This window comes from Aaosphaeria arxii (genome assembly GCF_010015735.1).
Source record: "Aaosphaeria arxii CBS 175.79 unplaced genomic scaffold BU24scaffold_7, whole genome shotgun sequence".
Lineage (NCBI taxonomy): Eukaryota > Fungi > Ascomycota > Dothideomycetes > Pleosporales > Aaosphaeria > Aaosphaeria arxii.
In genome coordinates, this window is record NW_022983480.1 from 1,667,908 (window position 1) to 1,681,727 (window position 13,820).

General features: G+C 50.5%; 5 protein-coding genes across 5 annotated transcripts; 1 reads left to right on the forward strand and 4 right to left on the reverse strand.

Annotated features, from left to right (window-relative positions):
* The first annotated feature begins 3 nt into the window (after positions 1-3).
* On the forward strand, positions 4-1,941 carry BU24DRAFT_374933 (uncharacterized protein). The gene is made up of 2 exons (XM_033524578.1): positions 4-414; positions 467-1,941. The coding sequence occupies exons 1-2, from the start codon at positions 154-156 to the stop codon at positions 1,670-1,672; spliced, it is 1,467 nt and encodes a 488-aa protein (XP_033381355.1). The 5' UTR covers positions 4-153; the 3' UTR covers positions 1,673-1,941.
* An 872-nt stretch (positions 1,942-2,813) lies between these two features.
* On the reverse strand, positions 2,814-4,086 carry BU24DRAFT_443239 (P-loop containing nucleoside triphosphate hydrolase protein). Its single transcript, XM_033530575.1, has 2 exons — positions 3,806-4,086; positions 2,814-3,737 (listed from the first exon to the last, which is right to left on the reverse strand). Exons 1-2 carry the CDS (start codon positions 4,004-4,006, stop codon positions 3,048-3,050), a joined length of 891 nt encoding a protein of 296 aa, XP_033381356.1. The 5' UTR covers positions 4,007-4,086; the 3' UTR covers positions 2,814-3,047.
* A 1,800-nt stretch (positions 4,087-5,886) lies between these two features.
* BU24DRAFT_319029 (ankyrin) lies at positions 5,887-6,126 on the reverse strand (the record flags this gene model as incomplete). The annotated part of the gene is made up of 1 exon (XM_033522908.1): positions 5,887-6,126. A coding segment is annotated over one exon (240 nt), but the record flags the coding sequence as incomplete, so codon positions are not given.
* A 195-nt stretch (positions 6,127-6,321) lies between these two features.
* BU24DRAFT_315455 (uncharacterized protein) lies at positions 6,322-7,716 on the reverse strand (the record flags this gene model as incomplete). Its single annotated transcript, XM_033522872.1, has 1 exon — positions 6,322-7,716. A coding segment is annotated over one exon (1,395 nt), but the record flags the coding sequence as incomplete, so codon positions are not given.
* A 3,745-nt stretch (positions 7,717-11,461) lies between these two features.
* On the reverse strand, positions 11,462-13,399 carry BU24DRAFT_262616 (p53-like transcription factor). The gene is made up of 2 exons (XM_033522517.1): positions 13,233-13,399; positions 11,462-13,150 (listed from the first exon to the last, which is right to left on the reverse strand). The coding sequence occupies exon 2, from the start codon at positions 13,131-13,133 to the stop codon at positions 11,613-11,615; it is 1,521 nt and encodes a 506-aa protein (XP_033381359.1). The 5' UTR covers positions 13,134-13,150; positions 13,233-13,399; the 3' UTR covers positions 11,462-11,612.
* Between the last annotated feature and the right edge of the window lie 421 nt (positions 13,400-13,820).

Here is a 13,820-nt window from a genome sequence, read left to right on the forward strand (position 1 = left end):
ATTCTCGCCTTTGTTCCTTAGCGACGATAATATTCATCGCCGAGTGATGGAGTAATCGGGTCGTCTGAAGCGCCAAACTAACCACGAAGTATCGGATTTCTCGGATTTTTTTTCTTGCTGTACGGGTCGTTTTCAGGACGATCAAATACAACGATGCCCCGACTCGTCCGCCGCGCGCCGCTCTCTGAGCGCATCAAGGCTTACCTCGACCCATGGGACTGGCTGATGTGGGCGTCTGAGGAACTGAACAGCAGCGACTGGGATGAATTCGCGAAGGACTATGCGACGTCTATTGGCGTGGGCATGAACCTGGTGTTCGTGGTGGCGAAGGCGAATACAGGCGGAAGCAACACCAGCATCGAGGACGATGTGTTCCACGATGAGGCTAGGGGAGCCGGATGGCTGAAGTGGTTTGTATGTATAAATAACTGATTTGTATCGTGTGTACAACGCTAATGAGATCCAGGCGGGCATGCTGGTGTTCATTCTGGCTACGCTGTCGTTCCTCAACGGCTTCTACACATTCTATCGCAAGCGACACTACCGACTGTTCGAGCAGCCGATCGAGATGAACCCCGCGACCCCTTCCGCCCAGCGCGTCCGTGTCGACTCTTCACCCTCGACCGCATCGCCTCTCCGTTTCTTGAAGAACATGGTGTCTGCAGGCTCCGCCGAGTCTCGGGCTCACCCGGATGCTGAGCGTGATGTCTGGGAGATCGCGGTCTGGGACCCGAATCCGCTGTGCCTACAACTGTTCTGCCTATTTAGTCCTCTTCACGTCGTGCTCTACTATTCCAACCTCCCTGTTGAGAAGCTAGACCCCCGACCCAGCGTACGAGTGGTTACGACTATATTGGTTGCGGCGGTGTTGACCGTGCAACTCACGTTCCTCCAGCGCGCATTCAAGCAGCAGATTAAGGATTCCGCCATCATTCACCGGGAGGTCCTACACGAGTACGACACGAAGTTTGTACACCCTGCATTCCAGAGGCCATCACGAGATGTTGGGATCCAAACCATCAGCAAGGACCACAAGAGCCGGGACTCCAGCGTCGGCGTCAGAGGCAGTGGGGAGTTGGCCTCGGAGGTCGTCACATATACGCCTACAACAATCATCAAGCGAGGCTTCCACACGAACCCAAATCAAGCCTACGCTTCCCAGTACGATCCAGACAACCTCTCATCACAACCAAGCTTCCAACCTCGCCTCGCCCAAAACACACCCTCCTTCCGCCCGTCCACCAGCTCAAACTACGTCAGCACCTCCACCGGCACCGCCGGCGCCGACTTCTCCTCCCCCATCCGCCCATCCCACACCCCGAACCCCTTCCGCCAACCCCAGTTCCGCCAATCGCAAGTCGGCAGCGGCAGCGGCGACGGCGGCTCCCTAGGCGTCTTCTCACACGCCGCGTCCCCCCTCCGCAAATCCGCAAGCGCCAACCACCTCCGCGACGACAGCCGCTCCCGCCACAGCCTCGGCGGCGCCGGCGAACGACGAGCCGGCAGCCCCACGAAGCGCGAAGGCTCCCCGTTGAAGCGCATCAGCACGCCCGCTGGTTTCACGGGGGCCAGCGGCGTGGATGCGAGGAGTTCGGGCACGAATCTCGCGGATCGGTTTAATAAGGGGTACTCCGGTCTCGGTGTGGGTAGGCGGGAAAGTGGGAGGTTTTAGGGGTGGTTGTGTATATACTTTAATCTTTTCTTTCTATACCCAAACATAAACTTCTCATTACTGGGGGTTGGGGTGAGAGCCACATGCGTGTGGAGTGTCATTTAGGTCTATGTAAAGGCTTTTTCTTTGTGTTCAATATACCCTGCGTATCGTTCTTAAACTTCTCTGGTTTCGATGCCGAAGTGACTCGTGTGATGTTTCCTCGTGGGAAAGTGGTAGATGAGGAGTCCTACATTCAGGCTTCTGGTGTAGCTTAAATAACGCCCATGTACTCTTCTCACAGATCAGACAATCACACGGCACAAACGAAGGTACAGATGGCATGGAATGGGTTGGCGGTCTGGCTTCCTCGACAAGTACTGGTTCTGCAGTTTAATCCATTCAAGAAATTAGGAGCCTTTGGTTAAAGTGTCTGGGGAATGAATGAAAGAGTCACATTTCTCTATGTCCTCAATGTTCAAACCCATTCGATGTCCAAGCGTACATCTAATCACAACCCAGAACTCATCCCATCCCATTCCATCCTCAAAGCAGTAAAGCGCGGCGAGTGGAGCAACTACGGAAGAGGCTAGTGGGCTAAAGATAGACAGGGAGGGCCCTTGCGTTCCCCGCAAATTCACCACGTGGGGACTGGTGGAAGGGCGGGCTAATGGGGACAAAGAAGGCGGCATCACGTCGTTACTGGATATTGAGATGGGGAGGTGGAGTACCTTTTTGGAATTCATAATTGTATAGTCATTCTTTGAGGAGGTTGGAATTTGTGTCCGCATTTTATCTAAAGGAAGCGAGAACAGAATATTGACATGATGCTTTAGGGGCTTTAGCTTGCACTTAACTTAAAGGAGGAACATGTAGATATCAATGCCAGGTACGAAGTTTTGGTTTGGGGAAATATATTTTAGGCACATCTGTCTATCGTCGAACCAGGAATTTACGTACAGCTTATAGTTGATTTCTTTTAGGTATCACAATTACATGAGTAGCCATGCGATTACTCTCTGTCTACCGTCTTTCATCATTCGATTTATGACATGATCACGCAGCCCCGACTCCTCCGCTCAGTCATTTGGGCTAACTACGTCTCATGAATGGGGTTGGCAAGTAATCGAATGTTGCCAACAATGAATCAGCTTGGGACCGTGGTGTTTAAATCTTGTTTTGTATTATGTCTATGTAATGGTACGGGTATCTTGGTGCTCGTGTGGTGTGAGATTGTTTCGGTGTGATCTACTGTACAGAGTATGGGAGAGTGTGGATGTGGTGCACCTGCGTTTTCACTGACATATCCCCAGCCTAGGGCAGCACGGGAAGTGTCGCCGGCCGGCGGATTGGAACCCCCGAATAAACAAAATGTCTTCGTGCAGATTGTAAGCCATCACAATTGCTCACCAACCCACTCAAACCAGGCCTTGACATCCGCACCCCCGTCACCCAGTACGTTACCTCCCCTGACCACAACGCCAGTTCCCACCTCTTCCATCTGCCTGAATTCGAACTCGCCTTCTCCACCCTCACCGAGCCACTCGTTCTCCCTATCGTCCTCAATCGCGTTTTCGTCACCACCGCCCAACGCAATGGCACTGTCCTTCAGTCCCTTCGCTCTGCTCTTCCTCACGGCGGAAACCGCTTTCTCGAGGTGTGATTTGACAAGGTGCGCGGGTAACGCAGTGAATAGATCCAATTTGTTGGCTGCGATCAGAACGGGAATCTCCTTGGGGCCCTTGCTCGTCTTCGCACCCGTGTATCGCTTCTGCAGCGAGAGCAACACATCGTGAAGGTACTCCGCCGACTCAGTGAGACCAGCCGAGTCAGCTACGGCGGCAGCATCGACAACGAAGATGATACCGCGCACATTTTCGGGGTTGGAAAGCTCTTTGGTGGCGAAGTGGCGGAGCTTGCCATGACCGGGGGTGTCGAGGAGGAGGAAGCGGCGGGCTCGTTCGTAGGCGGGGTCGCCGGCGGAGCGGTAGTGCGCAGAGGCGGGTACGTATGGTTCTGGGAGGAGGGTTTCGATCGAGAGGGGAGCCGTGGACGTGTGGGTGGGAACGACGGAGCTGCGCTCGATCTGAGAGGCAAGTTAGTCTGGTACTCGCAACGTGGCGGGCGGAGGTGCCAGAGAACGGGTAGACGTACGAGAGTAGCGAGAGCAGTCTTTCCGGCACCGCTGGGTCCAATCAAGAGGAAAGTGGGTAGTGTAGTAGGTGTGGCTCTCCTGTAAATCCAACGGTGCAAGAGTATCGGAAGCGTGATAGCAACGAGGAAGGAGATCAAAATGGTGGAGATGTTGGGGGCGAATGCTGCAGTGAGCCAGCTGTCCTTGTCGTGCCAGGCCATCTTCAGCAGTCCAAAAAGATGCGAAAAGCCAGAGGGCGTAATTTATTTGGAAAATTGCCAACAATGCGAAGCTGTATCCGACAACAGAATAAAGGTCGGAGAGCTGGGGAGGGATGAAAGTACCGGGATGTCGGATTAAAGATCAGCCGGCCCCTTTTTATCTGATCCGATCGTTACATTATCTGATCATTTTCCCAAACGTCTTTCCGGTTCCGACCACACATCAGCCACATCTCGGAACGACGCCACAATACCATTACTCGTGCTCGTCACTAAAAGTTCAGTCACTTTGCGAAATTACCCCAGGTCTCCTCGCAACTCTACATACTGTCCTGCAATCTATTCAAAAACTTGCTCGCAGTTCGACATCAAAAACCTACACCCATATTGCTCCAACATACAAGATCAACCGTTTACCACACTTTATATTGGCATTGAGTATGGGTGTGGTAAGACTTATGAAAACCAACGAAAAGTCGTAAGCTAAAGGCTAAAGTGTTGGAATATTGCCTGCACCATATTTGACGAGCTGATTGATGGAATCATGCATGCATCCAATTGAATTATTATTTGGAGACTGATGACATATCTCGTGCGTGAAAATACACCAACTTCGATAACTAACGTGAAGTGACAAGCTATTCACATCTAGTAGAAATGAGGAACACATATATTCCCGCCGATGTTTTCATCCAAGGCCTGAAATCCTAATCAACTTGCACTGTTCCCTTATTTAGGTATTGCGGATGCAAGAGGATAATAACAAAAAGCGTTATTATGATTATGAAAGATAGTGGCTTGAGACCACCAAGGATTATTTATCTTGTTTTTGACTCAGTTGGGAACATTGGAATACAAAGGTTCCTATAATCAGACATCTCCAGTCCAGGAACTAGCATCCCCCAACTACCCTGAATAAATGTCCTATGAGTTAGAAAATCAATACAGATACTGAGTACAAATGATGTCACACTGTGGTAGCGCTCCCAGTCTTTTCGAACACCGGATAGCAGAAAAGGATGAATGTACCTACAGTGTATAATGTATCATGCCAATATCATGCCAATTTCGACCAAGTTTTCTAGTAATATTTGTAGCAAGCCTCTTTATTGTCTCCCTTTCACACAGCCAATTACAAGTCCTCTCCATAAGTTCAATCAAGTAAGAGAGCTAAAATCACTTCAAGCTTCATCTGGGGCGCTCATGTTGCTAGGATGACCCTGCGCCAAACCAGTCACAATTGTTTCTAAATGCGCTCAAGTACACTGATTTGCACAATTTATCTCAAGTAACATGTGTACTGTTCATTGCCGCTTTGTACTTATGCACGCGGACCGTGCTTCGCTAAGCTTATGGTTAGTGTGAATTGGGAGTGAGCTTATTTCAACATTACTCGTAAGCTTGACACACCCTACATGAAAAGAATCAGGCTGACATAAAAGGGTGAAGCAACGATTGCTGAGGAAAGACTGAATGTTTTTGAAAGCATCATTGATTAAGGTTTATATGAATTAGTGTACATGATTTCATTCTTTGTTCTGTAACAAGCCATCGAGTCACACCTAATATCACAACTGCTATCTAGGCTCCCAGCACTTGACACCGTAGATCAATAATGCCAAGTGCTTGTGTGTAGAGTTCTAAGAAGTTCTCATACATTAGGTAGGCGCGAAGATATGCTCACGTTCTCTGGCAGCCGATGACATGAATCTACATTCAGTCAATACGCCTAAGAACTTTTGAGCAACTGAACTGTCGCGTTAGCTTAGTCCCCAGCTGCCCTACTAAGGGTTGTCATTTTGGCTTACTCCCATCAGGGCATCTTTGCGTGCCTGTTCAAGAGCCAACCTATCACGGACGTGTGCCGCCCCCGCAATTGTGCGATGCAACGGGGTCTCCCCATTGTTGTCCTTTGCGTTGACGTCCGCTCCGTTCTTCACTAGTAGCGCTGCTATTGCCTCGTCTCCTCTCCAAGATGCTATGTGCAGCGCTGTCTGACCACTTTTGTCCCTTGCGTCAACGTATGCCTTGTTGTCAATCAGCGCGTTGACTATTGCCACTTTTCCATTCTCAGCAGCCACATGTAGCGCCGTCCTTCCATTGCTGTCTTCGCGATTTACACGCTCGAGAGATCCCGACCTCGACTCGTCCCATTGAAGTGCATCTAGAAATAATACCTCGTAGCCTAGGTAGCATAGAATGTGTAGGAGCGGTAGTGCTTCAGATGATTCCGTGCATCCCCAATTGCTGTAAGTTGTCCACCATCCCCTCCGCGTAAAGTAATGCGGTTCGAAAAAGGACCGGAACCTGTGAACGAGTTTGTCACCTATCGGCGAGCAGCCCTCAACGTGTGCAGCCCAGTGTGCCATTGCATATCTCATCAATGGGGACTCTTGCAAATTGGATGTCCCGTTGGCAGTCCGAGGTCCGTCTCCTAAGGTATTCCTGGCGACGCAGTCGAGACACGCCTGCAGTATCTCTAAATGAGCTTGTTCTGGGTCAAAGCGAAACGGGTCACAGCGAAACAGCTTTGGATGTACCCTCGGGAAATCTTGCAAGATAAAATCTCGCACCGAACGGTGAGTCGGCCAAACCTCATCGTTCTTTATTTCCAGTAGCGGTTTCAAGTAACTGATTGCGTCGCAGAATGCTGGGCCCAGGGGTTTAGTGTCTGCAGCTTCCGCCAGCTCTAGCCAACCCAGAGGACGCTGTGCCATACTCACCCAGAGCAGGATTGTACGGCTGATAGTCTTCTGTTCAGTCGGTATGCTCTGCAAAATGTACTTGTACATCGCAGGGAGACTCGTTGGTAGGTGCTGCAGAGCTTCCCAGACCTCAGTGCGGGTTTGCTTCTGTGACAGTACCTTCATGGCAACGCTCACCCACAGGAACTTCCCGCCCGCGCGTTGAATGAGAGCCGCCTCCATGAGATGTCGAAACTTTTCGTTGAACCCTCGAAAGTCATTGTTGAACCCTTGGACGCTTACTAACTCCTTGACTCGGGCCGACGCGAACAGCGTGATATCGTTGAAAATACTCTTCTTGTTCACTATTATCCTTGGGAACCATTCGAGTTCGGGGAAGTCTCGGCCGACAAGCAACAGTCTGAAAGACCCTTTTATTGACGGATGGCCAGGAATAGCGGCCAATTGCGAGCTTAAGTCTCCGTCTTTACATTGGTCCAGTTGGTCGAGCACACAGAACATCATACCAAGCCCCTCGTCTGCAACCAGATGACTGAAGATATTCCACAGATGGAACCGGGAAGACAGTGTCTCCTGTGCCGATTTCGGTGTTTTGAAGTACCGCAACACATGCTTGATCAACTGTGGCCGCTTAGTGATAATCTGGTGCACCAGACTACGTAAAAGGCTGGTCCCCGTGTCGCGCGCCTCGTCGTGGGAACGGCAGAAAAAGAAGATTAGATTAGCGTTATCCATATTTGCCGTGTGCCTCTCCAGCTCGTATGTCAGGAAGATGGAAAGCATCGTCTTGCCCGTTCCTAGACCGCCCGATATCGACAGTAGACGTGAGCCATCCTTGTTGTTGCCACCCAGCCAAGTACGGTAGTGCTCGTTGAGTTTGATCCACTCACAGGTGCCCCTAGCCCTCGCTCCTGTGGCACTGATTGCCCTCCTGCGTTCGACTTCGGGATCGGAAACGAAGAGGGCATTGCGACACGCGGTGACTTCCTGGTCGGTCATGTCTGCTGAGTGCAGGATTTAGTAATTGCTAGAAGGGCAGATACTGCTCGCTGTCTCTTGCCGGATCTATCTTCGCTCCTATTGGAATATATACTTCCGTTCTTGACACCTATCAAAGTCGAGATCATGAAAGGGGGATAGGTTGTGGAATTGGTAGATCCCTTCGATGACAGTGGTCGCTAAGTTGGTTGTAAGTTGGTTGAATACTTGCAGTAGTTGGGGCTTTTACAGACCTACGGTCGTGCTTTCATATCGTAGATCAGAGTGAAATTTCAGTTGACCAAGCTTTAGGACGTCTGCCACGATTGGCCGTCGCCTGATTAACAGTGCGCATGTCAAGGACAGTGAAAGACTATCACTCTGAATAGAAAGAGATCTCTAGTGAAAATGGTGTGCACATTATTCACTAGGGTTCATAGCACTTACTGTAAGGTGAATTATAGATGCTACCAAGCTTCAAAGTATCCCAGCACCGTGCACCTGCGTGCCTAGCCAGTAATCATTTCAAAGAGCAATCTCGTCCTCTGATGTCCTCTACCAGGCCTATCGCGCCACCGTCTCTTCAACCTTTGGTGGACTTTATTACAAATCGACCAGCCATATTGTCGTGTATAGACGCCTCTGAAGTAGGGAGCATCACAGGCATGACCCAGGATCGATGGATAGGTCGAATAAGTAGATATTTCTCTCTGTCGATAGACCTCCGTATGTAGGTGAATTGTGCCTAGTGCCTTTCCCCTAACATGTGATCTGCTATACCACAATATCAAATACCGATCCTTCACGACACCCGATGTCCATCATCAAATAGCAACAAGACACAGGAAGCAGTCTAGTGGCTCAGCAAAAAATAGACGCATGCTTTGCAAATAGAAGATGTGATTTTTGCTCGACGCCAATTACGCCCACATGTGAGATCAAAAAGAGAAAGCCCAGACAGAACACACTTGCTTGATTACAGGTGTACATATTGCAGTTAGCTGCATCGCCTTTACTGACAAAGTGATTTAATTTTGGATTTTCTTTTAATATTGGGTACTACCGTTACATCGCCGAGGAGAGAATACCATAGGAGTGAGCAGCCCATAATCAGTCATACTATAACTCTCCAACGGACCCTGAATCACCGCAATTTAGAAATCACAACAAATACATCCCACTATCTCCTTTTCCCATCCCATTTGAAACTTTAGAATAGAGGTCCAAGCGCCATTCTTCCCTCGCCGACGCATTTCCCCTCCATCAATTCGAGAACCCAGCATGCGTAGTAGTCACCCATCTACGACTCCCTCTTTGCCAGACGTTACAAACAAATATCAGAACTTACTTTCCATCACCAATTACTCCCCCACTATTCCCACACCTCTCCTAACCCCCAAGAATACCTACCCTTAATTTAATTCTACTTCTAAACTTTACCTACTCTATACTAGAATATCCCTAATAATACTACTGTACCTACAAACCTTATGTAATAACTTCCTTCCACTACACCCCTTCCCTACCATTCCAACGAGATCTACCTAGGCACCTATGAGCAGCAGAACCATAAACCCTATACCAAGACATTAAAAGGTAATTCTCCCCCTAAATCTGACCTATCTACAACTCCCTCTTTACCATACCATTTAGATAAATATCAGAACTTACTTCTAATTACTAACTACTCCCCTATTATCTATTTCTATGCTTCTTCTAGCCCCTAAGAATCTGCACCCTTAATTCAACTCCACTTCTGAACTTCACCCACACTCCACACCGACCCGTCCCCAACTTCACCGCGAACCTCACACAATAACTTCCTTCCTCCACTCACGAGCAGAACCAACACAATATCACACTTGACGACTCTTCACCACCAGTGTCTCATCCCTGCTGGGTCTTCTTTTTCATTTGCATTTCATGGACTACATATGAAGTTTTTGAGTGGGACATATACCACCCTCACGCCCACTTCCGCACACCCATCCACACCCCCTTGTAGTGCCGTAAGCCTCATCAGAAGACCAGGCATATCGTATCTCCTCACCCCCCTTCCACTCTTCCACTCTTCCCCTTTAACCTTTCCTTTCTTGCTAGTCCAAAGCCGGGACTACGAACGCAGATCACTGTTGGCGTGTACGAAGGACAAACACTCGAGAGGTTTCCAGTGGTCGTAATGCTTGCTGCTCGTGCCTGGGATCCTTTTCATTCGGAAGTGAAAAAGTGACAAGTGTGGATTTGTATCCTCAGCATTCTCATATTAGAAGCCAAAGGACTAAGGGCGCGTAGAACGAAAAGACGTTATCACAGCTCATCAAAGGGACTGAGAGGGAGGAAAGGGTGAAATGTAAAAAGCACAGCATCAAGTTTTATTAAAAGTAGAACTATATAATCCACCCCTCCCTCCCTCTCTCCCTCTCCCCTTTCACCCCCCTTACCCTCGCATGACAACAACCAGGCAAAACAGAAAAGTGAAAATAAGAAAATGGATGAAAACACAAATCCCATATCCTTTACCATAGCACGCCGTTTCCGTAACCCCAACCCATGAACCCATAGCCCGATACCTAACAATGTCCAAAAAGATTAACAGCACTATCATTTTATCATCTCAAAAAAAAAAACAAAAAATACCCATGCAAAGAGAAGAGAAAAGAAGAACCCATTGTTTGATAAACCTAGCCTACCTAGCCTAGAATAGCCTACACCTTTTTGTTTCCCGCCCGCCCATCCCGTACCGTTCCGTACCGTCATGTCATAAGAGGTTTTAATCGTTTTGTGTTTGGTTCATACCGCTGTTGCATGCATGGATGCTCCAGCCCAGCCCAGCCCAGCCCAGCCCATGTCCGGGTTTGGAATGTGTTTTGCCTAACTACCTACAGAAATTTTTGGACTACAGAAAAGGAAAGAGAAAAGAGGAAATAAAAAGAGAAAAGGAGAGGGAGATGTGGTGGAGGATAAGATATCAAGGGCCGTAAGGGGAAAGGAGGTGAAGTTACATGGATTGATTGATTGATTGATTGATGAGATGGCGACGCCGACGCGGGAACAGATGATCGTGACAAGGGGCTTTCAAAGGAAAAGAGAAGCAGAAAAGGGAAATAGGTATATTAAGATAATGTTGAAAACAAGATAAAAGATGTTGAACAGGACAGACAGGAGAAAAGAGAAATAGACCAGGACAATCATCAAGGGACAATACGCTCATCGACCAACTGGAATACATGACAATTGCTCGATCAAGCACGGCGGGGGTATGGAAGATGGCAAAGGTAATGCACGCTGAGTGTGCACGACGACAACGAAAGGGTATGTTTCGGATCTGTCAGATACAATATGCATTATGTGTGTGCGCTGTCGAATTTATAGGATCGTGAGGATCGAGGGTGGGTTCGTTACGAGATGGTGTATGGTCGGTTGTGAGGGTGTGCGGTCGAGGAGGATTGAGTTTGGTCGGGGTTCGCGTCACTGGCGAGGAGAGAGTGGGATTCCAAATCCAGTAAGGCGGCGAGCGTTTCATCGTGTCGGTCGTGATAGTAGTAGAGGATCGCAATAGTTGTCCTCTGTTAAGACGCCTTAGCCAACATCCCGGTCGATTGAGGATTGATCCTTGCGCCATTGCCCTTATGCGCTGCAAGCAATCACGTCTGTGCACTGTCCGGCCCAAGCGAACCTGTGATTGGATCCGATGATGATACTCGGTCGAACTAAGATATAGGCCTCGTAAGATATACTCGTTGGGAAGGGGAGTCGGGTGGGGTAATAATGCATGGTGTGGCGTCGCTCATCTGTTGGTAGTGGTGGGCATGATGCCGCTCGTGAATAGAGAAGTCATCGTGCGTCCAGGCAATGCGTCTGTTCCAGTCGACAGCATGCTTCAATGCCCGGAGGTTCGTCAACAGCACTTGCTATGCTCGGCTTCAGTAGCCTACGTGGGCGTGGACGTCGGGTGGGTAGTATCCACGGCTGGTCTCCATGCCCTGAAAGCGTCCGCAACTACCCACCGACCAGCCAGAAGCGAGTGCGGCGGGACCGGGGTATTCTTCCTTGATCCTCCGCTCTGGAAGGGGAAGTCCGGTGGTGTCCATCTTCATGGGTGTGTTCTCGTAGATCGTGGACGGATAGTATTGGTAACTTTGCTGGCTTTCCATCATCTTGGTGTCTTCCTCCTCGTGCATGTGGTGGTCGCCAACAAGGCCATCGACGGGCCCTCCGCTGAGGGAGCTGGCAGAGCTGACCGAATGACTCCCAACATGGCTGGCCACGGGGCTCGGATCGAGAGAATATGTATTGCCACGATACATACCGCCGCCCATTGCACTGTTGCCGCCACCGGAAAGGCCATTCTTGTAGGGCGGCCCATACCCTGATCCATTGGCGCCAAGACCCGGATAGCCTGGTCCACCAATGTTGGAACCTCCGCCGCCTCGAGCATTGCTGGCATTGTGAGGTCCCTCTCCCGAGTAATGGCTTGGGGAACGGCCTCGGACGACGACGGGTTGTGAAGAGCGCGCAGCGATCTTGACCCAGATCGGTTCTTCGTCGCGGGGATTTTGAACATTTGCCCAAAGCTCCACGATCAAGTGGTAGTACTGTTGCTGGGCCCGTCTCTTCCCGTTGTTTGCTGTGGCGCACTTGAATTGTATGCGCTCGAAGTTGTGTTGAAAGTTGCTGTTGGCGTGGCTGGTCGGGGAGTACTGATGTGCCGCCTCGGCCTCGTTCTGCAGAGGAAGGCTCGGGCCGGGAAGAGCCGTGTGATGGAAGGAGCTGAGGCTGTAGCCGCTGTGTTCGTGAGCCTTGCCTGGTGGTGTCGGTGACAGAAGCTCCTTCTTCATTTGCAATTGTGGTCCCTTGTCGCGTTTGGGTGTATGTTGGATGAGCTCGATGGGCTTCCCTTGGTTTCCATCGACGGCAGCAGCCAGAAAGACGGCAAGAGATTGGACCTGTTCGGTCTTGCCTCCTCGATTGATATATAGTCGGCCATTCTGCACCCAGGGGGTCAAGGTGAATGACACTGAGACTGCGAAGTAGTTCCTCCGATAGCACGTCCAGACGCGATCCGGGGAATAAAAGAAGCCCTTGTCGACTTTGGCTTCGATGGAAGGAGTGACGGTCGTTCCCTCACATGTCATCTCGTGGAAGGTTTCCTGTGCACCAAACGGTGGACTTTCCGACTGCTGAGGCTGGGCGCCGTAGGCTAGCACTGGGCCGGCTCCATAGCCGGGGGTGTTGGACAGCGGCATGGTGGTCGGCAGTACACTCCTCGGTGTCTCTGGTGGCAGTGTGCTGTATCGAGAAAGATCGGAGCGAGGGGACAAGGTGTGAGGATGGCGATGCAAGCCTGGCGTTGATGTGGTATAATTATCTCTGGCGGATCCGCCTAGAACCGACGGTGACACGGGGTGGTTGCTCATCCCTGGTGATCGTGTTGGCGGCAGCATAGCCGACGACGATTGATCTGTCCTATCGTAACGCGGTCAGCTGTCATGCATTGATCTGAGGGAATACAGGCACGAACGCGCCACAAAGAGGATACCTACATGGTTGAGTTCCTTCGGACTGAAGACAGACTGCCGTACTGGAAGGGCACAGGGACGTTGAATGAAGTGTTTCCCAGCCCGATGTTGCCAGAGTAGGCAGGAGTAGAGAAGGTGGAGTAGGCTAGGGCCGAAGAGGCGTTGGAGCTGGGGGAAGTGGAAATGGACCCGGAGCCGTTGTCAGAGAGGGCTTGTCCAGAATACCTATCGAGTGGAGGTCAGTGGGCCCGACAACAGAGAAGCAAATGCAAATCGTGCAGACTGGTGCCAACGATGGCGATGTGTAACGTGAGGAATGGGTGGCACGGTGTATGTTGTTCACTCGGACAGGGACGATATGCCACTACCAGTAGGCTTGTCGTGTGATCAATGTGACAGACCGACTCGCTGGGAGAGCTAGGTACGCCATGCATCTGGGACGTGTACGACAACACCGATGAAGGGCATGACGACGACGACGTGTTTGTTTCGGCGGCTGTGGAATCTCAAAGCTTGGGCAGCACCCAGGCAAAGAGGCGTCGACAGCCAGCAGCGATCTGGGCTTAAGGAGGGAGGGGGGGAGGCCGCCGGGCAAGGCAACACTGCGGAAGT

Bases quoted from the DNA above. Each gene is read 5' to 3' on its own strand.
- BU24DRAFT_443239 (XM_033530575.1), bottom strand. From the start codon at position 4,006: ATGGCCTGGCACGACAAGGACAGCTGGCTCACTGCAGCATTCGCCCCC. The intron at 3,738-3,805 runs GTACGTCTACCC...CTTGCCTCTCAG, and splicing joins AGACTGCTCTCGCTACTCTC to ATCGAGCGCAGCTCCGTCGT.
- BU24DRAFT_262616 (XM_033522517.1), bottom strand. From the start codon at position 13,133: ATGCTGCCGCCAACACGATCACCAGGGATGAGCAACCACCCCGTGTCA.
- BU24DRAFT_374933 (XM_033524578.1), top strand. From the start codon at position 154: ATGCCCCGACTCGTCCGCCGCGCGCCGCTCTCTGAGCGCATCAAGGCT. The intron at 415-466 runs GTATGTATAAAT...AATGAGATCCAG, and splicing joins CCGGATGGCTGAAGTGGTTT to GCGGGCATGCTGGTGTTCAT.